Consider the following 24,842-nt stretch of genomic DNA (forward strand, 5'->3'; position numbering starts at 1 on the left):
CTAACAAAGTACATAGAAGGCACTAGGAGAGTGCAAGTGCTATTTAATCTAGACTCTGGGGTGGGGGAGAGGAAGGAGTGATTGGAAATATGTGGTCAGGGAAGGCTGGCTGAATAAACATATTCTTATAGGGAAATGTGTTTTTTCTTTTCCTGGATTCCAGCTTTAAGCTAGAATAACTGAGAAAGCTCCTGATACAGTCCTGAGACATAGCCTCACTAGTCACTATGCAGAAAAAGCCAAGAAGATCATCCTTCTGGTTGCTAAACCTAAACCCTGAAGCACAACAAACCCAACTTCCTTCCTTCCTTTCTTTCAAGAGGGAGGTATTAATCTTTTAAAAAATTTTAACTTTTTGGTATGGAATATTTTAAAGAGAAAACAGTATAATGTGTCCCCACGTACCATCAACCAACTTCTAAAACACATCGATTTTTGTTTCATCTAAAACCCACCTACCCCTTCCACCTTCTATTAAACTGAAGGAAGTCTTAGACATATTATGTCACCTATAAATATTTCAGTGTAATGTCTAAAAGACAGACTTTAGAAGACGTATATTAAAATGTACAATAAACTTTATAAAACAGTAACTGTTTAATCTGTTTAATTTTTTGTCCATGTTTTTCACATTAGGGCCACAGTATGGTTCCTACAGAGCATATGGATGATGTTGCTTAGGTTTCTTTTCATATATAGATTTCTTGGGACTTCCCTGGCAGTACAGTGGTTAAGAATCTATGCTTCCAGTGCAGAAGCTGCAGGTTTGATCCCTGATCAGGGAACTGAGATTTCACACGGCACATGGTGTGGCCCCCCCAAAAAAATCACATATGTTTCTTCCTCCATCTCTCTCACCCACCTCACTTGCAATTTACCTGCTGAAGAAACTGAGTTTTTGTTCTGTAGTTTCCCAAAGTCTGAATTTCGTTCTCTCCATCCTTGTAGTGTTCTATTTCTTGTGTGTCCTGTAAATTGATGTTTCACTGCATTCACGTTTATTGTTTCATTTTTTGGCAAGGTGGTGTTTACTTCTGTAAGGAGGCTTGCCTCTGACTTGCCTCTTTTTTCTATTAACAGCTGTAGTGGGCTCAACGAATGGTGGCTCTCCGAAAGAGAGATCCCTGTCCTTAGCACTGAACTTGTGAATGCTACCTCATTTGGAAAAAGGCCCACTGCAGATATAATTATTAAGAATTTTGAGATTAGGAAATATTCTGGATTCTGTGGTTGGGCTCTGAAAGTAATGATAAGTGATGTTATTATAAAAGACAAACAGAAGGAAACAGACAGAAGAGGAGACAGTGAGACAAGAGGCAGATATTGGAGTGATGTGACCACAGACAAACAAAAGTCTGAAGCTATCAGAAACTGAAAGAGGCAATAGACCGATTATCCTTTAAAGCCTTTGGTGGGAGTGCGGCCTTGCTGACACTTTCATTTCTGACTTCTGGCTTCCAGAACTGAGAGGGAATAAATATCAGTCATTTTAAGTCTTCCCGTTTGTGGTAATTGTATAGTAACACTAGGAAACTAACAGAAGAGATCTACAATGATGAATGCAGGAACTAGAGAGTTTTCTATACTTTTCTATCACTTTATCAAGGAATTTCATCATTTTTCATTTAGCTAGAATGCAGCCATGAAATTAAAAGATGCTTACTCCTTGGAAGAAAAGTTATGACCAACCTAGATAGCATATTCAAAAGCAGGGACATTACTTTGCCGACTAAGGTCCGGCTAGTCAAGGCTATGGTTTTTCCTGTGGTCATGTATGGATGTGAGAGTTGGACTGTGAAGAAAGCTGAGTGCCGAAGAATTGATGCTTTTGAACTGTGGTGTTGGAGGAGACTCTTGAGAGTCCCTTGGACTGCAAGGAGATCCAACCAGTCCATTCTAAAGGAAATCAACCCTGGGATTTCTTTGGAGGGAATGATGCTGAAGCTGAAGCTCCAGTACTTTGGCCACCTCATGAGAAGAGCTGACTCATTGGAAAAGACTCTGATGCTGGGAGGGACTGGAGGCAGTAGGAGAAGGGGACGACCAAGGATGGGATGGCTGGATGGCATCACGGACTTGATGGACATGAGTCTGAGTGAACTCCGGGAGATGGTGATGGACAGGGAGGCCTGGCGTGCTGTGATTCATGGGGTCGCAAAGAGTTGGACACGACTGAGCGACTGAACTGAACTGAACTGAACTTCTATAAGAGAAACTTTCAAATTCATTTATTTAGTTACCTTGAGGCTGATTTTGTATAAGGCAGGATAAACACTTGGCTCTTCCCTTTATTATCTAGTTTTCAAATTGGTCTGTTTCCCTAGTAACCTCAAAAGAATGATCAATTATAGCTTTAATAAATTATTATAAAGTCATGGATTTAAAACTGCGATTATTTCAACCTACTGCTATCATTATCAATGCTAAAATAATCCCATCTTTGGCTAGCAAGATCACATCTTAAGTCCCTGGGGATGACCTAGTAGTTTTTGATAGTCTCCCTGCTTTCCATACTGGAGAAGGAAATGGCAACCCACTCCAGTGTTCTTGCCTGGAGAATCCCAGGGACAGGGGAGCCTGGTGGGCTGCTGCCTATGGGGTCGCACAGAGTCGGACATGACTGAAGTGATGCAGCAGCAGCAGCTGCTTTCCGTTATGACTAATTATTTAATGTTTACCTTAAATATTTTATGTCCCAGATCTAGAATCAGTGCTATTTTCCCAAGAAGCACTGTTTTGTTTTTTTAAAGTGAGTAGGAGAACTACATGGAAAACAAGACCTGTACAATAGAGGCACTGGGTTAGTAACTGGTCTTCTCTCTCAAACAATTAATTTTGAAAGGAAGTTGCAAAGAGATCCTGTGCACCTCCCAATGTCAGCATCTTGCATAAATACAGTAAATGTGAAAATGAGGAAACTGACACTGGTACAAAGCATAATGCTTATTTAGATGTCACCAATTACATTAATATAAGCACTCATTTTGGGATATGTGTGTGTAAAGGTTTATACAATTTTATCACGTGTATAACTTCATGCAACCACTATCCAAATCAAGATATTTAACTGAACCACTGCCACATGACTCCCTTGTGCTATTCCATAATACTTCCCTCTACTTTGTTTGTTTAGTGACTAAGATGCATCTGACTTGTTTTGCTACCTCATGGACTGTAGCCTCCCAGGCTACTCTGTCTATGGGATTTCCCAGGCAAGAATACTGGAGTGGGTTGTCATTTCCTTCTCCAGGGGATCTTCCTAATCCAGGGATTGAACCTGCATCTCCTGAACTGGCAGGCAGATTCTTTACCACTGAACTACCTGGGAAGTCCCTTCCCTCTACTCTCCTCATCCCTAATTCCTGGCAACTGCTTATCTGTTCTCTATTTCTATAAATACGCTATTCCACAGATGTTACATAATGGAATCATGTACCATATGCCTTTTGGTATGTTTTTGGCTGCATGGCGTAACATGAGGGATCTTAGTTCTTCAATCAGGGATCAAACCCACGCCCCTTGCAGCGGAAGTATGGAGTCTTAACTACTGGACCACTAGGGAAGTCTATTTTCATTCAGCATAATTTCCTTGAAGTTCATCCAATCTGTTGCATGTAACAACAGTCACTCCTTTTTATTGCTGAGTAGTACTTCATAGCATGGAAACACCACCATTTATTTTGGTCCTTCACTCACTAAAGGTCATTTAAGGAGTTTCCAGTTTTCAACTATTATGACCAAAAGCTACTCTGAACATTTTTGTGTAAGCTTCTGTGTGAAAATAAATTTTCATTTTTTCTAGGATATATGCCCTATTTTTCTCTCTGTAAAGGTATTACTGAAGTATAACTGACATACATACAATAACCTGTACATATTTAAAGTGCATACTTCGATAAATTTTAACTTTCCTATATATCTGTAAAAATCACCACAATCAAGATAATGGACATATCCCTCACTTCCAAAGGTTTCCTCATTCCCTTTGTAATCTTTCCCTCTCTGCTTCCTTCAGTTACTCCTTGTGACAACTGAGATCAGGCCTTCAATCTCGTTACTGATGTAACCTTCAGCAACTAGCACAATGACTTCCGTCTAAAGTAGTATTCAATAAACAGCTGTTAAAGAACACCTCTGTATCCACCACTGAGATTAAATAAAACATTACCATTACCGTAGAAATCTATACATCCTCTCCTTATTACATTCCCACATTACTTCCTAAGGTATGTTCAACCTTTCTTTTTTTGAATTTTTTTTTTAAGTTGGGGAATCTCTCCCATTCCCCAATCCAAGGACCCTTTTAAGACATTTTCCCACTAGTTGCCCTCTTTGATTACATTTTAATATTACAAGTATATGTTACATATTCATGTACTGTGGCCCATTGTGACATATACGATTCTTTTGGCAAACAACCCCTCAACATCCAGAAGCACTTTTTACTCCTTTGGGGGACTATCTGCCCCTCTGTGAATGCGTGCTCCTCTAGATATAACCACTCTACCAAATTTTACTGTGCTGCTCTTTTTTCCTTTCCTTTTAACAGTGTTATTACATATGATGTATCTCAAAATGATACTGTTTTCTTGGATATTTCTGAATGCTGTATAAATGTGTGTCTATTCTTTGCAAGTTGCTTTTCTAAAAATTGAAGTATTGTTAATTTACAATGTTGTGTTAGTTCCCAGTGTTAAAAGTGATTTAGCTATACATACACATACACATTCTTTTTCAGATTCTTTTCCATTATAGGTTACTATACTGAGTACAGTTCCCTGTGCTATACAGTAGGTCCTTGTTTTGCAATTTGCTTTTTGCTCAATATCACATTTGTGACTCTCATCCATATTAATGCATGTGCCTACAGAGCTTTCATTTTTATTGCTATTTGGTATTCCATTATTCATCTTACTGGTGGTGGACAGTTATTTCTAGCTTTTTCTAATCTGACAAAAGAAGTTGCTATGAACAATATCTCAAAGTCTTCTGGTACCCACTCTGGGGCCACAGTTTCTCTATGTTATATTCTAAGAAGTAGAACTACTGAGTCATAAGCTAAGTGCATCTTTAAATTGACTAGATAATGCCAAATGTGTTGAAATTGGATATATCAATCTGTACCCCTCAGGGCAGTATATAAGCTTCTGTTAATCCATATTCTCATCAACAATCATTCTTGTCAGTTTTTGTCCATCTCGTAAATGTGAAATAGAATCTCATAGTGATTTTAATTTCCAGTTATTTGATTTATAGTTAGTTTAAGCATCTGTACTAGTTTCCTAGGGCTTCCATGACAAAGGATCATAGAGGAGGTGGCTTAAACAAGGTAATTCTGTTTCCTCACAGTTCTGGAGGCTGGAAGTCCAGGATCAAGGTGCTGGAAGGGCTGGTTTCTTCTGAGGGCCTCTTTCCTTGGCTTGCAGACGATCGTCTTTTCCTGGTGTCTTACGTGGATTTTCCTTTGTGCCTATTCACATTCTAACCTTTTATGAACACCAGTCATATTGGATTAGAGCTCATCTGTATGACCTCATTTTACCTTAACCTCCTGATATCCAAGAACAGTTACATTCTGAGATACCAGAGGTTAGGACTTCCATATATGAATTTTAGGGGATACAACTTAGCCCATAAAAGCATCTTTTTTATATGGTAATAGCTATTTGTATTTTTTTATTCTGTGGGACATGTGTTGTATGATATATCAGTAGTTCATTCCTTTTTATGAACAAATAATATTCCATAGTATGGATAAACTGTATTTATCTAATCACCAGGTGATTGACATTTAGGGTGTTTACAATTATTGGCTATTATCTCCTGGAGAAGGAAATGGCAACCCACTCCAGTATTCTTGCCTAGAAAATCCCATGGACAGAGGAGCCTGGTAGGGTACAGTCCATGGGGTTGCTAAGAGTCAAACACGACTGAGTGACTTCACTATGAATAACACTGCTGTGAACATTTCTGTACAATTTTTTTGTTCAATTTTTTTGAAAACACTTGTTTTCAAAAAAGTGGAAGTGTCATATGGTAACTCTGTCTCACTTTTTGAGGAATTACTGAACTGTTTTCCACAGTGGCTACACCATTTTACATTCTTACAACGTACGAGAGTTATAATTTTACCACATCCCTGCCAATACTTGCTATTATATGCGTGTTGTTTTAATTATTAAAGCTATCCTACTAGGTAGGAAGTGGTATTTCATTGTGGTTTTCATTTACATTTCTCCAATAACTAATGGTGCTTAGGATCTTTTCATGTGTACATTTTCCGTGGAAAAATGTCTATTCAAGTCCTTTGCCCATTTTTAAATTGGGTCATTTGTCTTTTATGTGTTGAGTTGTAAAAGTTATTTATATATTTTGAATATTAAATTCCTATCAGGCACATGATTTATAAATATTTCTCCCATTCTTTGGGCTTTTTCACATTTTCCACAATGTTCTTTGATGCACAAAAACTTATAATTTGATGCTGCTGCTACTAAGTTACTTCAGTCGTGACTTCAGTCCTGACTGTATGCGATCCCATAGACAGCAGCCCACCAGGCTCCCCCGTCCCTGGGATTCTCCAGGCAAGAACACTGGAGTAAGTTGCGATTTCCTTCTCCAATGCATGAAAGTGAAAAGTGAAACGAAGTCGCTCAGTCGTGTCTGACTCTTAGCAACCTCATGGACTGCAGCCCACCAGTTCAGTTATCTATCGTCTTTTGCTGCTGTGCTTTCATGTTAACTCTAAGAATAAACTGGCAAACCCAAGGTCACAAAGATTTACTTTTGTATTTTCTTCTATAATTTTACAGTTTTAGGTTGTTGGCCTATTTTGAGTTAATTTTTATATATGGAGTGAGGAAGGGGTTTACCTTTATTCTTTTGCATGTGGTTATCCTATTGTTTTATCGCCTCTTGTTGAAGAGACTATTCTTTCTCTATCGAATGGCCTTGACAACCTTGTTGAAATCAATTGGCCACAAATGTTTGAGCTTATTTCTGGACTCTGAATTCTTACATGTCTAGCCTTATGCTAGCACCACACTCTTAATTATCATAGCTTTGTAGTAAGTTTTAAAACTGGGATGTGTGAGTCCTTCAATTTTGTTTTTCCTTTTCAATATTTCAGGATTCCTTGTAGTTCCATATGAATTTGAGGACTGGCTGTTCCATTTCTGCAAAAAAGGCCATTGGAATTTTGATAGGAATGTACTGAATCTCGGAGAAGGCAATGGCAACCCACTCCAGTACTCTTGCCTGGAAAATCCCATGGATGGAGGAGCCTGGTAGGCTGCAGTCCATGGGGTCGCGAAGAGCTGGACACAACTGAAGTGACTTAGCAGCAGCAGCAGCAGCACTGAATCTATAAATTGCTTTGGGGAATACTGAAATATTAGAGATATGAAATCTTCTAATCCATAAACATTTATTATTTCCATTTATTTGGGTCTTCTTTACTTTCAGCAATGTTTTATAGTTTTTCAGTGTACAAGTCTTTTGTGTTTTGGTTAAATTTATTTCTCGGTATTTACTCTTCAAATACTATTGTAACTGGAATTATTTTCATAATTTTCTTTCAGTTAATTCACTGATGAAGTATAGAAACATAACAGATTTTTGTGTTTTGATTTTGCATTTGCAGCTTTTGCTGAGTTCATTTACTAGCTCCAGGACTTTTGTGGATTCTATAGAGTTTTTTATACACAATCATGTCATGTACAAATATATACTTTTACTTCTTTCTTTCCATTTTGGTGCCTCCTATTTCTGTTTCCTGCCTAACTGCTCAGATCACGACGTTCAGTATAATGGTGAATGAGTGAAAGTCGCTTAGTCTTGTCCGACTCTTTGCGACCCATGGACTATACCGTCCATGGAATTCTCCAGGCCAGAATACTGGAGTGGGTAGCCTCGCCCTTCCCCAGGGGATCATCCCAACCCAGGGACTGAATCCAGGTCTCCCACACTGCAGGCGGATTCTTTACCAGCTGAGCCACACAGGAGGCCCATTCACCACAATGGTGAATAGTAGTGGTGAAAGTGGGCATCCTTGTCTGATCCTATCTTAGATAGGGAAAGCTTTCAGTCTTTCAACACTGAGTATGATATATGATGTAGGTTTTTAAAAAAATGTCTTTTACCATGTTCAGGAAGTTCCCTCCTATTCCTAATTTGCTGAGCATTTTTATCATAAGAGAATGCTGAATTTTGTCATATGCTTTTCCTGTGTTTTTGAGATGACCATGTGATTTTCCCCTTTATTTTATTAAGTTTACTTTTTTGGCGTATCTTTAAGGTATTAAGAGTGACAATACTAGACAATTTAATTTCTGAAGAAATGTAGAATAACCCTGCTATTTTTGAATTGTTAAAAGAGCTACATTATTAATTGGTAGGAATTTCCTTATACAGACAGAAAGCAAGCATACATAAACAAATTTTAAGGCCAGTAGAACCACCTTTAGAATTACTATACTAGAGAAAATCTCTCTGACAATATCTGCTTCAGTTACATGCACAAAGCATTTCATAAAATATTAAGAAGAAAAGCAAGCTTTCATAAATAATTAAAATTAAACAGAAGTTCCTAGGGCCAGCTGTTTCCCTTTAGGGAATGAAAGGTATAGTGGGCATTATACAATTTACAATGTGTCTATGGATTATCCCCAAAATACATGTACAGTTACAATTTAGAAATGTGGAAATAAATGAACTTCTCTCAAAGATAAGCTAGTAATGGTGTAGAATAAAAATAAAAAAATTTTAAACTTCTGGATATCAGATCACTAGGTTGCTTTTAGCAGGATAACAAAAGTAGCAGAACAAGCTCTTTGTTAACAAAAAAGCACACAGCATAAAACTTCTAGGTGTGAGCTCTTCTGGTAGTAGGAATAAAAGGGCACATCTCCTAGTTACATCATTCTTATTAAATTTTTATTACTACCACTTTCAATCTAAACATAAGAGCATCTTATTTCTTCCTCATCCCTGGGGAGTAAGATACCCATATGAGTGAATGTAGAGGAAAATAAAAGCTTATCTCTTTATGTGTCCAAATCAGTTTATACATTTTAAATTCATTTCCTATGAAAACAATATAAGCTAAAGAGATAATATAGATATTAGTAGAGCATGGAAAACACTATGTGTGTGTTTGTGACCTCAGGCAAATCACATAAACTTCCTGGGTCTGTTTTTCTTTCTACAGAATGAGCAAGATAATACCAACCTCAGAGGATGTATTAAAAACTAGAAAACTGTGACCTGCTATATAAAATAGTAGCACATTTTAAAGACTAAATGCCTTTAGTTGGCAGTGTACTCAAACATTCTTGGAGAAATATTTCAAAAAAATTTTTTTCTGGGGACAATCTCTCTGATAAAATTAGAAATGAAAAATGTCACCCACTATGTGCTCCCTCCATTAAATGGAAACTGGAAAAACTTCTAAATAATTCATGGGTTAATGAGGGGAGGGAAATGGCAGAAGCGATTTTAAAATGCCCTACGTACCTATCACAGAATACAATTACAGTAGAAAGAGAAAGTTTTTAGGCTCAAGTGGATTTATTTGAAAAGGCTGAAAATAGAGAACCTAATAGAAAAAGAAGCCTAAAAGCATTAACTGTAATAAAGTAGAAAGAAATAATGACTATAAAGGTAGTAATCAAGGAGACAGGGAACAATAACACTGAGAAGTAGAACAAGAGTTGGCTTTTGGAAAAGATTAATAAAATAGATTGGCAAGTCTGATTAAAATAAGAAAGAAAGCACAAATAATATTAGAAATAAAAAGGGAGACAATTACAGAGGCAAACAAGTTTATATGCAAATTTATGCCTTCAAATTTGATAAATGAAATAGACAATTTATCTAGGAAAGTGAAGTTGCCAAAACACACTAAAAAAGATACAGAAAACCCGAATGGACCAGTACATATAAACAATCTGATTACTAGTTAAAAATCAACTTCTTCATAAAAGGAACAAACCAAGACATTTTTATAGACTTCTACCCCCAATATTCTCTTATGGAAAAAGTCAAATGTATACACATTAAAATAAAAAGAACTGTACAGAAACACTTGCATACCACTACCTAGACTCTTTAATTAACATTTTTCTACATTTTCTTTCACATAACTATCCATCTACCCATCTATTTATCCTCTCTATATGTTCATCCTTTTACATCTTTTACTGAATCCTAGGGGTAAAAATATAAGAACACAAAAACATGACAGGATTTCAAAGCACCAGACTAGTGATATTTGTATTTCCAAATGAACTTAGTATTTTAAATGTTTTTCTAAAAATGGAATTGGCGCTATGATACACTGAAAATAATAAATACACACGGAGGCAATTCAGGAAAAGAAAAGGGACATAGACTGTGCCCTTTTCTTTCCTGTCTTTGGCCTCTGTTTGTAATATGGATACCCTGATTCCTTTCCAAACAACTTTCTAAGGTATTAGCCAGTTCCCACTCTGCTGGCCAAAAAAGAGAATTGAACTGGATCTTTTAAAATAGTAGTCATAAAATGAGTATATTTTAATAAATGCATTCAGTCAGGAAACATTTACTGTGCACTTAATTTATCAGAAAGAAAACAAGATTAATTAACCATAGGAACAATTTATCTTCCAAAGGATACTTTCTCTACTGCAAAAAATTTTAATCTGTCAGATCCTAAAGAAAAACAATTTGATTTATTTTCTATGTAAACAGTGTGACATGCTAGCAAACTTGAATGAAAAGATAACTATCAAAGAATGACAGCATATAGAAGGCAAGGTTAATTGTTTAAAGCAAGATATTATAACATTAATTTATCAATCATAAAATTTTAATTTTCCTTTTTGTGTCCCTTGATTATTCTTCGCACAGACACATGACCCTGTTGTTTTATGTGAACTGAGTGCATTCAAAATTAAGTGGAAAATAAAGTTCTTAAAACCATTCTTTTCAAAAGCAACAGACATGCTAATAATGACTGATGTCCTGAGTCAGCCTGCATCATCACCTCCCTTTTTGACCTTCATCAAGAAGAATGAAACACCTTTCAACTTTGTTAGAAGGAATACTGTTTTCAAAAAATTTGTCCTTTAAAGCATTCTAATGTCATTGGTACATTCATTTTGTTTGTATCTAAAGACATTTTAGATTCTAAATGGATATATCGCATACTGCACTGAAGGTAACTTGCCTTGCTGGAGGTTTCTAATAAAAACTGGAATGTGTTCTGCACAGCTTGGCATGTCTCTAGCTCAGTCCGGCTGAAGGCGATTAAATAATCCTTAAGGTGGTCATACACATTTCCATCAAGAGCCTATAAAAGAGTAAACAAAAGCAAAAAAACTATGAGAAAGCTCTGACATACAATGCTTGCTGTTTAAATGTTAAGTTCAGTTTAAAATCTATTAATATAAAATAAAAGATATAGGTAGGTTTCTAAGTAAAGAATAAATATAAATCTTAAACAATCACTTGGGAAAACATTGAATTTTTCTAATAAGTAGGAACTCAAAAAAGGTAGAGCCCAATACTGGTAAAGATGTGGAGACTGTATAAAATTTGAGAGACAGAATGCTTGGTTTCTGATATTTGCTCATCCACTTATTAGCTATGTCTACATCTCTAGTCCGTTTATAAGATTAGGTGTGGGAGCTGAATGAAATAATAGATGTAAAGGGTCCATACGCAGTGCCTGGAACAGAATGGACATTCTACAAACATTAATTTCCTCCATTTTCCCTCATCCATTATTGGTAGGATTCTAAATTCATATATTCTTGCTGCTGCTAAGTCACTTCAGTCGTGTCCAACTCTGTGCGACCCCATAGACGGCAGCCCACCAGGCTCCCCCGTCCCTGGGATTTTCCAGGCAAGAGTACTGGAGTGGGGTGCCATTGCCTTCTCCGTCATATATTCTTACTATACAGCAATCAGAGAAAAACCACAATAGAAACAGTAAAATTAAAAAAAAGAAATTCTGTTTTGGGGAAGAAACATCAATGCAATATCTACAAAGAAATTTAAACATTCTTATTTATTTAAGTATTTAGATCAGGACTCCTTAAAAATTGAAAAAAAAGAGAAAACCACTAAACAGTTGAGAAATGATTAAGTTATGATATACACAGTGACTAAAATATGCACAGCCACCAAAACAAAAACCGTGGAAACCGTGTAGATGGTAAAAAATGCATTGAACAATTTTAGGTTAAAAAAGCAGAACAAATGGAATATATACATATTAGCAACAAGGATGGGAAAATATATCAATACATCAATAATAATGAAAATAAAGGTTCTGGAGTCTTGCAAATCAACAGAGATCTTCTTAAAACCAGGGAAAATTCACACATTGAAGTCACCATTGAACTATTTTAAAGTGTGCAACTCACTGACTTTCAGTACACTCACAATGTGGTACAATCATCACTACTATCTAATTCCAGGGCATCTGCATTGCTTCCAAAAGAAATCCCATACCCATTAAGTGGTCACACCCATTCCTACCTTTCTCTCCATCTCTGGCAACCACTAATCTACTTTCTTCTTTTTTTTAAGTGGAGGAAAATTGCTACAACATTATAAATATATTGGTTTCTGTCCTACAACAACTCAAACCAGCCACAATTATATACATATACATATCTATCTATCTATCTCACCTGCCTCTTGGGTCTCCCTCCCCTCTCCACACCCCACCCCACCCCTCTAGAACACCACAGAGTACCTTGCTGGGCTCCCTGTGTTATACAGCAACTTCTCACCAACTATCTGTTTTATACATGGTAGTGTATATAGAGCTATACTGCTTTCTCCATTCATCCCACTCTCTCCTTCCCCCACTATGTCCACAAGTCTGTTCTCTGTATCTTTGACTAATCTACTTTCTAACTCAATGAATTTCCCTCTTCTGGACATTTCATATAAATGGAATCACATGATATGTGGTTTTTTGTGCCAGCCTCTTTCATTTAACATATTTTCAAGGTTCATCAATGAATTAGTACATCATTTTACAGCTTCCCTGATAGCTCAGTTGGTAAAGAATCCGCTTACAATGCAGGAGATCCCGGTTCAATTCCTGGGGTCAGGAAGATCCCGGGGAAAAGCGATAGGTTACCCACTCCAGTATTCTCGGGCTTCCCTTGTGGCTCAGCTGGTAAAGAATCCCCCTGCAATGTGGGAGACCTGGGTCCAATCCCTGGGTTGGGAAGATTCCCTGAAGAGAAAGGCTACCCACTCCAATATTCTGGCCTGGAGAATTCCATGGACTGTACGGTCCATGGGGTTGCAAAGAGTTGGACATGACTGAGCGACTTTCACTTTATGGCTGAAAAATATTACATTTTATGGATATGCCACATTTTGTTTATTCATTAGTTGGTGAATCTTTGGGTTGTTTTCACTTTTTAGCTATTATGAATAACGCTCTGTGGACATCTGTGTACAAGTTTTTGCTTGACACCTGTTTCCAATTCTCTTGGGTTTATAATTAGTAGTGGAATTGCTGGGTCTCCCGATAGAAATTCTGTGTCTAACTATTTAAGGAACAGACAATCTGTTTTCCATAGTGGCTGCACCGTTTTACATCCCCATCAGCAATATATAAAGGTTCCAGTTTCTCCACAATCTCAACAACATCTGCTATTTTCTGTTTTGTTTTGTTTTTTAATTATTCAAGCTGCCCTAGTGGTATCTCATTGTAGTTTTGATTTTGCATTTCTCTAATGACTAATGGTGTTGAGCGTCTTTTCAAGTGCTTAATTGGCTATGTGTATATATTCTCTGAAGAAAAGTCTACTCAAGTCCTATACACACTTTTCCAAAACTTTTCATCTTATATTGGAGTATAGCCAACTAACAATGTTGTGATGGTTCCAGGTGGACAGCAAAGTGACTCAACCATACATATACATGTATCCATTCTCCCCTAGACTCCTCTCCCATCCAGGCTGTCACGTAACATTGAGCAGAATGCCCTGTGCTACAGGATAGGATCTTATTGGTTATCCATTTAAAATATAACAGTTTCCACTCATTTTTAAAATTGGTGTTGTTTGTCTTTTTGTTGTTGAGTTGTAAGAGTTCTTTATATATTTAGGTACTATTTATATATTTGGGCTTCCCAGGTGGCACTAGTGGTAAAGAACCTGCCTGTCAATGCAGGAGAAGTAAGAGACATGGGTTCGATCCCTGGGTGGGGAAGATCTCCTGGAGGAAGTCATGGCAACCCACTCCAGTATTCTTGCCTGGAAAATCCCATGGACAGAGGAGCCTGGTCAGCTACCGTCCATAGGGATGCAAAGAGTTGAACATGGCTGAAATTACTTAGCACTTATTTATATATTTGGATACATATATATTACTAGATGGACCTCCCCAATGGCTCAGAGGGTAAAGAATCCATCTGCAACGCAGGAGACACAGGAGGCTCAGGTTTGATCCCTGGATCAGGAAGATTTTCTGGAGAAGGAAATGGCAACCCACTCCAGTCTTCTTGCCTGACAAATTCCATGGACAGAGGAGCCTAGAGGGCTACAGTCCGAAGAGTTGCAGAGCTGGACACAACTGAGCGACTAAGTACATCTTACTAGATATATGATTTTCAAATATATTTTCCCACTTTGTGGGCTACCCCTTCACTCTATCAATAGTGTCTTTTGATGTACAAAAGTTTTAAATTTTGTTGTGGCCTAATTTAACTATTTTTTTCACTTGTGTTTTGGTGCTGTATCTAAGAATTCTCAATGGAGGTTTTATAGTAAGGAAAAATATTTTTTCTTACTTTGGTTATTTAATTAAACATTTACTGTAAAACTGACTTAAAACCACAAATTGCGTCGTCAAAGCAGTAATACAACTGCACGTTCCATTGTGCTTAAACCACTAGATGGCACCAGCAAGCACTATAAATATAGACAGTGCAAATTCCTTAAGATTTCTTTCCATGAGGTTATGTAACATCCCCAGAGAGACTGCTGGTGTTAAGTCTGAATAATAATTCTTACCTTACAACTACTTTTCCTGAACTTGTTAAAAAATGAACATACAACTGATATGAGGTTTTTGCTTTAGAAATACTCTTGGTAGATGGTCATAACCTTGTGTTTGCAGGAAACCACTGGAGCATTTTATTGAACATAGCAAATGGGAATACAGGCATCATGCGGTGCCACCCCCAGAGTTTCCGAGTAGGTTGGGGGTGGGACCTGAGAATTTATACTTTCTAACAACTTGCTGCTGGTGGTCTGGGGACCATACTTTGACAACCACTGGACTAAATGAAGAGTCATTTTAGCTGATTATGTTGAATATTTACATAGACTTAGATCCTGGTGACCCTGTGACTCCAGCACAGTGACTGGAGGTAGAAGTCCATCGTGAATGGGGTCAATAGCACCAATATATCAATTAGGCAGAGGAGCAACTGAGAACCATGCTCTACTTCAGAGTTATAAAGGCAGCATGGGAAAGAACTTGAGTTCTGAAAATAAGCTGGGTATGGGTTAGAATCTCAGAACTTTTACTTCATCATTTTGAAGGTTCTCTCTTCTATAAATAGGGAAAGTGGGAATACCACATACTCCATGGGACACTGTAAAGATCAACTAATGCAAGGGAATGGCACAGTGTTAGTCTCCTTTTTTGCTTTGCTTAAAAATCTTCAGTGGACATATATATGGAATTTAGAAAGATGGCAATGACGACCCTGTATGCAAGACAGGAAAAAAGACACAGCTGTGTATAACGGACTTTTGGACTCGGAGGGAGAGGGAGAGGGTGGGATGATTTGGGAGAATGGCATTCTATCATGTATACTATCATGTAAGAATTGAATCGCCAGTCTATGTCTGATGCAGGATACAGCATGCTTGGGGCTGGTGCATGGGGATGACCCACAGAGATGTTATGGGGAGGGAGGTGGGAGGGGGGTTCATGTTTGGGAACACATGTAAGAATTAAAGATTTTAAAATTAAAAAAAAAAATCTTCAGTGGACTGGCTACATATTGATAATCATTAAAGCTGAGTAATGAATACATGAGGGTCATTCCATTACTATTTTTACTTTGGTATATATGGGAAATTTTCCATAAAAAAGAAAATCTGAATACCAGACTAGAAAGAAAAAGTGGTGCTATCCGCCAAAATTTTAAGCTCCCACTATACATTTTGAAAAGTTAAAATTCTTTAGCTGGTATCTAAGATCCTTTATAATCCAGTCCCAAACTACCTCTCATCAGTATCATCTCTCATCACTGTTGTCTGTACTGTACTCATATCCCAACCACAAGTCATTCTGGAAAATGACATTTACTATCACGTTTCCAATGAAGTTATTCTCTTAGCCTGCAATGTCATTCCCCTTTTCTCACCTACTCAAATAGTAATAATGATGGCTAACAGGCAACTAATATTTATTAATGGCTTACTAATGTTGCAAATGCTTTACAAAACTGATTTAACCAGTTCCTTAGTGTTTCTATAATTTGTATATTGCATGGGTGTTACTGCAAGTCATGGATTAAGTCTTTTTCAGGCACAGAGCCTGGCAGATAGCAGATGCTCAAAGATATTTATAGACTAAATGAAAGAATGCTTTACTCTATAGAGTTTAATATAGGAACAAAATGCCCTGAATTAGACAGCTTATAGGCAAGCTCTGCATGTGTGTGTGTGTGTGTGTGTGTGCGCGCGCACGAGTGTTGCTCACTTATGTTCAACTCTTTGCAACCCTATGGACTATAGCCTGCCAGGCTCCTCTGTCCGTGGAATTTTTTGGCAAGAATACTGGAGTGGTTTGCCATTTCCTACTCCAGGGGATATTCCCAACCCAGGGACTGAACCTGGAGTCTCTTGTGTCTCCTGCATTGGCAGGCGAATTCTTTACCATTGCGCCACCTTGGAAGCCCACAGGCAAGCTATTCTCACTGTATTCCAGTTAAGAGAAAAACGTACCATTAATCATGTACCAAACACAGTAAAGGCATCTCTTGGCTTCAGCAATTCAAACAAGGCTTAACCAATTTACATTAGGTAGGAGGTGGGTCAAGTTATTGGAAGTCTCTTCTAGCAGACAGAGATTAAATCATCATGTTCCCCAGAATATGATGAGAATATTAAAAATTCTGGGAACCCTACCAGAACTCCCCAAATTTTATAGGGTTACAGAATTCATTAACTTACCCATGTACCAATTTTTCTGGTTGATAAGAGTAAGATAGCTGGAGGCCTTCTGGCCTAGGTGTATTATTGCTCATGTTCATAAAGTTAATGCAGGAGGTATAAAAATTAAGAAATGGTTAGAATTCAAAGCAAAAGAAGTGGATGATTACCCTGTGACTGGCTCTACCCCTGCCTCAAGTTAACTGCAATTGTTTGAACCAGTGATGGTGCTGAGAGATGAAGTTCAAAGCAATTCTGGGTAGTACTGTCTCAACCTGGTTTGCGTTTAGTAGGTAGATTGTATATATGGACTTTGATAAAAATCCAATAGTTAAAAAGAATTAGTTCCCTAAAACAGAATGAAATACTGGGAAACAAAGGACAGAGCTTGAAAATGCTTTATAAAAACTCTTCCATCACAGTACTTATCCTTATCACTCTGTACTTAATCGCTATCTATCATAGTACTTAGTAAGTATATCATTTGGATTATTGCTGCAATCTCCTATTCCTCGGCATACAGCTGTCCCTCCCACCAACTCATTTCCACACTGCAGATAGGAGATGCTTCCAAATTGCCTATTGGAAGGGCTGATATAAGCTACAATTACCATCCATCACCCTTTAGTAAGGAGTCTCTTAACTGCAGATAACAAAGATTCAACTCAAAGTAACTTGCACAAAATGGGAGTTTGTTGGCTCAGGTAAACATATCACAAGGACAAGATGATGCTTGCTCAGAAACTACCCAATTCAAGGACGGTCTCTGCCCCTCTCCTCTGCTCCTCACTCCCAGCTTTACTCTGCCAAGTTTCTCATCACTGCTTTTCCCTGTGAGTTGGTCTGAGTTTCCTAGTGGGAAGAATAGGCCATTTTCAACTTATCTTTCAGCTTCCATCCCAGGGATGACCTAATTTAGGTCAAGTGCCAAAATCTGCCCAATAACCCTGAGGAAGGGACAGGGGTGTGATGCTCTCTCTTGCATACCAGCTTGGCCTGTAAGTTTACCCCTGTGGTCAAGAAAGTAGGATTTGAGGGAGAGAAGGCATGCAGAGTCATATATGTTTTATGTCTTGGGATTCCACATAAAAAAATGCCACTACTAAAATGGTTTGGAACTATTGCATTAGACAAAGTTTTGTGAAATTAACTTCTTTTCCAGCTTATACAAATTTTTACCAGTGTTACATAACATCATTAGGCTTACTTTTCTGATATGGGACTTGAGTGTGGGCTCATTTTTTTTAGCATGTGAATTCTGACTGGCATATTATTTGTTTAACAGATACATATTAAGTACTACCAGTATGTCAAACTCTGAACTCAGCACAGAAGACACAGTGGTAAACAGACAAGATCCTTCCCTTCACGGAACTTAACAAACCAAAACAAAAGACAGACAAATAGGCATTATAAGTGCCTATTTTATGCTAAGATTTTATGCTATCATTAGGAGTTATGAAGCAAAAAGACACAGGGCTATCCAGAATAGATAATGATTAAGTGAAAATCTTCATAAGCAAGAGTTAGCAAAACCAAGGAGGAGAGGGACAGATAGAAGTCAAGAAAGAGGAGAAGCCTTTGTGAAAACCTAGAGGCAAAAGAGGAATATTGGAAGAACTAAAAGATGTACATTGTTGGGATAACAGGGAAGAGAAATGGGGAGAATAAGTGAAGAACCAAGAGGTAAGCCCTGGCCAGATCATGCAGTCAGAAAATTTTTTGGTTTGTTTTGCTTGTACTTTAGTTTAAATGCAATGAGTCGTTAATGAACATAGTCTAGCAGTCTAGTAAAATATGTGGTTTGGAAACGTTCTCCTAGCTGTACTGTAGAAATGGGTTGGCAAGATACAGGGCAATAGGAGATTGCTGCAATAACCCAGATGAAACAGGATGTCTGGAAGGTAGTAGATAAGTAAGAAATAAAATTAACAAGATTTAGTGATTAACTAGATGTTGAAAGAAAGGCAGAGGGGAAAGTAAACCTTTACTTCCAAGTGTCTGATCTAGGCAGGTGAGTGTATTATACACTGCGCCAAGAACACAAGAAGAAGCGCAGTTGGCAGAAGAGAATGGTTTAGCTCAAGAGACAGTATGATATATAAGTGTGAAGCTCAGAGAAGGGAAATAGTGTCTGGTTAAAATTTAAGTCTGTAAATTACATGCTACATGTTATTTTTTCATCAGAGTAAAGTTGACCCAATTAAGATAAAGTAAATGCCTGATTATATCTACTTCACTCTCACAGTGCCTCCCTTCTCTTATAATTGGGGCCTGCTTTTCCAGCTTCCACTCTTGTCACCCTTGATTCATACAGATCACTAGGTGCAAGTGATAATAATTCAACAGCTTGCCTTACTATTTCTACTTCTTTTCAATTAAACAGATCCAAAAGCTTGAAATAGACAATTTTTATTTCAAAGCCGAATCAGATACAACCCAAAAGCTACCTGTATTTCTTATAAATTTAAAGTAAGGTAAATACTTTTAAAGCTTACAATAAAAGTGTCACAACTATAATAGTTTGACAAGGACATGCATGATAAAGATGCATCTGAGCATCCGGTTCCATCACTTCATGGGAAATAGATGGGGAAACAGTGGAAACAGTGTCAGACTTTACTTTTTTGGGCTCCAAAATCACTACAGATGGTGACTGCAGCCATGAAATTAAAAGACGCTTACTCCTTGGAAGAAAAGTTATGACCAACCTAGACAGTATATTCAAAAGCAGAGACATTACTTTGCCGACTAAGGTCCAGCTAGTCAAGGCTATGGTTTTCCCTGCGGTCATGTATGGATGTGAGAGTTGGACTGTGAAGAAGGCTGAGCAACGAAGAATTGATGCTTTTGAACTGTGGTGTTGGAGAAGATTCTTGAGAGTCCCTTGGACTGCAAGGAGATCCAACCAGTCCATTATGAAGGAGATCAACCCTGGGATTTCTTTGGAAGGAATGATGCTGAAGCTGAAGCTCCAGTACTTTGGCCACCTCATGAGAAGAGTTGACTCACTGGAAAAGACTCTGATGCTGGGAGGGATTGGGGGCAGGAGGAGAAGGGGACGACCAAGGATGAGATGGCTGGATGGCATCACGGACTCGATGGATGTGAGTCTGAGTGAACTCCGGGAGATGGTGATGGAGAGGGAGGCCTGGCATGCTGCGATTCATGGGGTCGCAAAGAGTCGGACACGACTGAGCGACTGAACTGAACTGAACTGAGCCCTGTCTAGTATTTACATGAGCAAGGCACAAGAATGTTCTCTAAGTACACTTGCTTGTTCAATTTCAAACCAGTAGATGTGCACAATCTTCTATTCCTACAGAGATCTGCATGCACAGCCATAAATTTCATAATCAATGATACATTAGAATTCATATATATCCTCAGAAATGGTAGGATAAGCATTCTTTTAAGGTTTATACAAATATGAGTTAATCTGGCAGTATGAGATTCTCAGTGGTCTCCACCATGCAAAAATTTGGTAAGGAACTCACTCAAATGTAACTTTTAAACACAAATTTTGTTTCTGATTACTTGGAACCAATTGCTATGGGAAGAAGTCTGCAATATCTAAATTGAGAAACCATGGGGCTTTTGTTTTAATAATTTTAATAGTTTGAAAAAGCTGAAAGGCTTCTGAATGCCTTTGAACATCCATATTCTTTTCAGATTCCTTATGTATTACTTATATATTATATATATATATATATATATATATATATGTTCCTTACATATTACAATACCCCTTTATATATTACTTTTGCTTTCTTTATTCATTTGATCAACTTGATCTCTAAAATCAGTTGAGTTTGGAACCCAAACTCAAAATAGTAAAGGAAAATTGGGATATGCTAAAGACAAATTCAGAAGCTTAGAATTCTAGGGTGTTCCACTAAACAATTATTTTATAGGGAAGTATAAATTCCTGGAACTTGTTTGAAGAGGGAAATTAATTAGGAGTTAGGAGAAAGAAAATGTGTCATTTTTCTAAGCATTTGATGCAATTTCCCCTAAAGCAAGAACTTTAAACAGCGGCCTCCTTATATAGATCCAGGAAGGGCAGAGATTTTGTAGTAACAGAGCTATGCTGAAATCTCTTGAGTTTCCTTAATGAAGCCTAGAAAAAGCAAACTCTTCTTTTTCTGAGAGCAATGGGCATTCCAAATAGTCTTTGGTAAAAGTCAAGGATATAAATATCAAGATGATGATAAATAAGAGCTGTCTTAAAATTAAATCATGAAATTCTACAGTCCTCCTTTACTGATGCAAAACTACAATGACTGCCTGCCTGCATTTGTGTATCTTTTTGAGAAGATTTTAAGCTGCACTTAACTAGGATGCAAAGAGAAAGTATATTTTTACAAATTTAAAGAGATCAAAGCAAGTTCTGGGTTAAATTTACATCACTGTAAATATCTTTAATATACGGTTGAATTTGTCAATTGATATAAAGTAAAATTAGAAACATATCACCTAAATTTTTACTCGGTTATTTTATTTAAAAGCACTGAGTTACTTCAGGTTCTATGAAAGAGGAAAACAAAGCTTCTACCTGTGAATTACAAAACCAGGAAAGGAAAATTTAATACTGCTTTTCTATAAAGTCTGTATCATCCTCTTTGAGTTACAAGCGTGTGTCATCTAGTTGTGAATGTGCTAAAACCATCTCAATATTTGGGTTGCAACCTCAAGGCAGCATGGTCCAATAGAAAGCCTTGAACCACATACACTTCCATTCAAATCTCAGATCTACTACTTAACTAGCAATGACACTCTGGGGAGACACTGACCCCAATTTAAATTCCTGATCTGATAGAGACTAGAGAGTATGGTACTTATAAAAGATGGTTATTAAAATAATAAAGCTTAAATATTTCTATATTCTACCCAAGAATTTCACCTATTTCCCATAGAGGACCTATAATAAAAGATTTTGATGAAAGATTTGGTTTTGAGTCTTGATTCTGTTACATACTTAAGCCGTATAACTTCTCTAAGCCTCAGTTTCCTCCTCTATAGAGAGATAAGAATAGTATCTCCTCATGAGGTCTGTAAAATAGTATACTGTTTTAAGTCCCTTGTTTCTTTTACTAGATCTTTTGAAGATTTTTGTAGTGATTGCCTGAGGAGCACAGCTAACACCTTAATTTAAGCAAACTGGTTTGGATTAATGCAAAGTTAATTTCAACAGAATACAAAAACTATGTCCCTTTATAGCTCTACTCTCCCTCTTCTGTGCTATTATTATCATAGAGATATATCTTCATACAGTATAAGCCCATCAAAACTTTATGATGATTGCCTTAGGCACTGTATTTTAAATCGGACTTAAATTATCTACTCCTTTTGTAGACTGGATCATCTCAGTTGTCTGATCTTTAAGTTCATGGATTTTTTTCTTTTGCTGGTTCAGCTTTACCACCAAATCCTTCTATGTATTTTAGTTTTAGTTACTGCACTTTTCAACTTCAGAATTTCTACTTGGTTTCCTTTTATAATTTCTGTCTCTTTGTTGATATTCTCTCTTTGGTAAAACATTGTTCTCATACTTTCTTTTATTTCTTTGGATGTGGTTTCATTTAGCTCTTTAATCATATTTATGGTCTTCACTCATAAAGAGGTGATTTAATAGAATCTTTGTCTAGTAAGTTCAATGTACTGGCTTCCTTGAGGTCAGTTTCTATTGACTCCTTTTGTTTCTGTGAATGGGTTATATCATCTGGTTTCTTTATATGTCTAGTTTTTGGTTAAGAATAGGACATTTAAACATAATGTGGCAATTCTGTCCTGCACTAAGTTGCTTCAGTTGTGTCCGACTCTTTGTGACCCTGTGGGCTGTAGCCTGCCAGGCTCCTCTGTCCATGGGATTCTCTAGGGAAAGATACTTGAGTGGGTTGCCATGCCCTTCTCCAGGGGGTCTTCCTGACCCAGGGATTGAACCTGTGTCTCTTATGTCTCCTGCATTAGCAGGCAGGTTCTTTACCACTAGCGCCACCTGGGAAGCCCAGAAATCAGATTCCCCTCTCTCTAGGATTTGTTGTTGCTGCTGCTATTTGTTTATTTAGTGATCATGTTTTATCTCTGTGCTCCAGGGAATCTCAGAACTTTGTAAGGAACTTCACGTACTCCTCAAATACTTGATTTAAAAGCTTTAGTGTATATCACTTCAACTGTCTTTTAAATATCCATGAATTTTAGTCCCTCAGACATTCATTATTTTCCATCTCACCCTTCTGCTAAATGACCTTCATTTTTAATAAACACAGCAGAATTAGCAATCAAGTAAAATTATGTGACAAAGGTGAGTAAATTAAAGCAGCATACTTCAAGGGACTCACACCAAGACTATACTGGCCTGAGTATACACTTTAGGAAATCTCTTTTGCCCCATCCCAGTCTCAAATCTATTTTGTCACTCACATATATACTTGGAGGCAAAAATAATTAGAGTAGCTTTCCTTATAATGGAAGCTGGGGATACAATCACATAATTTTTGCTGTCCACAAATTATCTGTGAGAATTTACATTTTTTGCTTTCATTTTAATAAATCAATTTAAAGGATATAATTTAACCCAGGATTATACAGATGATCATCTTTTATTGGAGTACTGCCATGATATGCACATAGTTTCATAGCTGGAAGCAAGAAGATGTGAAGGGACAAAAGACTGAAGGAGGACACAGAAAGGAGAGTCTATTAACGTGACTGAAACTCAGATCTTTAGGTACGTAAACCAGAAAACCATACATGCCAGTAAATAGGACTGTTGAAAATAGAAAAATTTTTGGCATTCCAATTTAGAATGGAATCTAGAATTTTCCCACATTCATCTTTTGATTGTGTTATTTAAATATCATCTTTTTCTTGCCTCCTTTGTCAAAGATAAGGTGTCCATATGTGTGTGGATTTATCTCTGGGCTTTCTATTTTGTTCCGTTGATCTATATTTCTGTCTTTGTGCCAGTACCATTAAAGACAACCTCTTTAACAAGTGGTGCAGGGAAAACTGGTCAACCACTTGTAAAAGAATGAAACCAGATCACTTTCTAACACCATACACAAAAATAAACTCAAAATGGATTAAAGATCTAAATGTAAGACCAGAAACTAGAAAACTCCTAGAGGAGAACATAGGCAAAACACTCTCTGACATACATCACAGCAGGATCCTCTATGATCCACCTCCCAGAATTCTGGAAATAAAAGCAAAAATAAACAAATGGGATCTAATTAAAATTAAAAGCTTCTGCACAATAAAGGAAAATATAAGCAAGGTGAAAAGACAGCCTTCTGAATGGGAGAAAATAATAGCAAATGAAGCAACTGACAAACAACTAATCTCAAAAATGTACAAGCAACTCCTGCAGCTCAATTCCAGAAAAATAAACGACCCAATCAAAAAATGGGCCAAAGAACTAAATAGACATTTCTCCAAAGAAGACATACGGATGGCTAACAAACACATGAAAAGATGCTCAACATCACTCATTATTAGAGAAATGCAAATGAAGACCACGATGAGGTACCACTTCACACCAGTCAGAATGGCTGCGATCCAAAAGTCTGCAAGCAATAAATGCTGGAGAGGGTGTGGAGAAAAGGGAACCCTCTTACACTGTTGGTGGGAATGCAAACTAGTACAGCCACTATGGAGGAC

The 24,842-nt window shown here is 37.3% G+C and overlaps 1 protein-coding gene across 1 annotated transcript in view; it reads right to left on the minus strand.

Moving 5' to 3' along the window:
- FCHSD2 (FCH and double SH3 domains 2) overlaps positions 1–24,842 on the minus strand; it is a 240,911-nt gene that overhangs the window by 58,367 nt on the left and 157,702 nt on the right. The window contains exon 9 of the mRNA XM_052652842.1: positions 11,207–11,329. Within this exon, the coding sequence (XP_052508802.1) occupies positions 11,207–11,329 (123 nt within the window). The remainder of the gene's footprint in view (positions 1–11,206; positions 11,330–24,842) is intronic.

The sequence above is a fragment of the Budorcas taxicolor genome, chromosome 15, assembly GCF_023091745.1.
Source record: "Budorcas taxicolor isolate Tak-1 chromosome 15, Takin1.1, whole genome shotgun sequence".
In the NCBI taxonomy this organism is placed as follows: Eukaryota; Metazoa; Chordata; class Mammalia; order Artiodactyla; family Bovidae; genus Budorcas; species Budorcas taxicolor.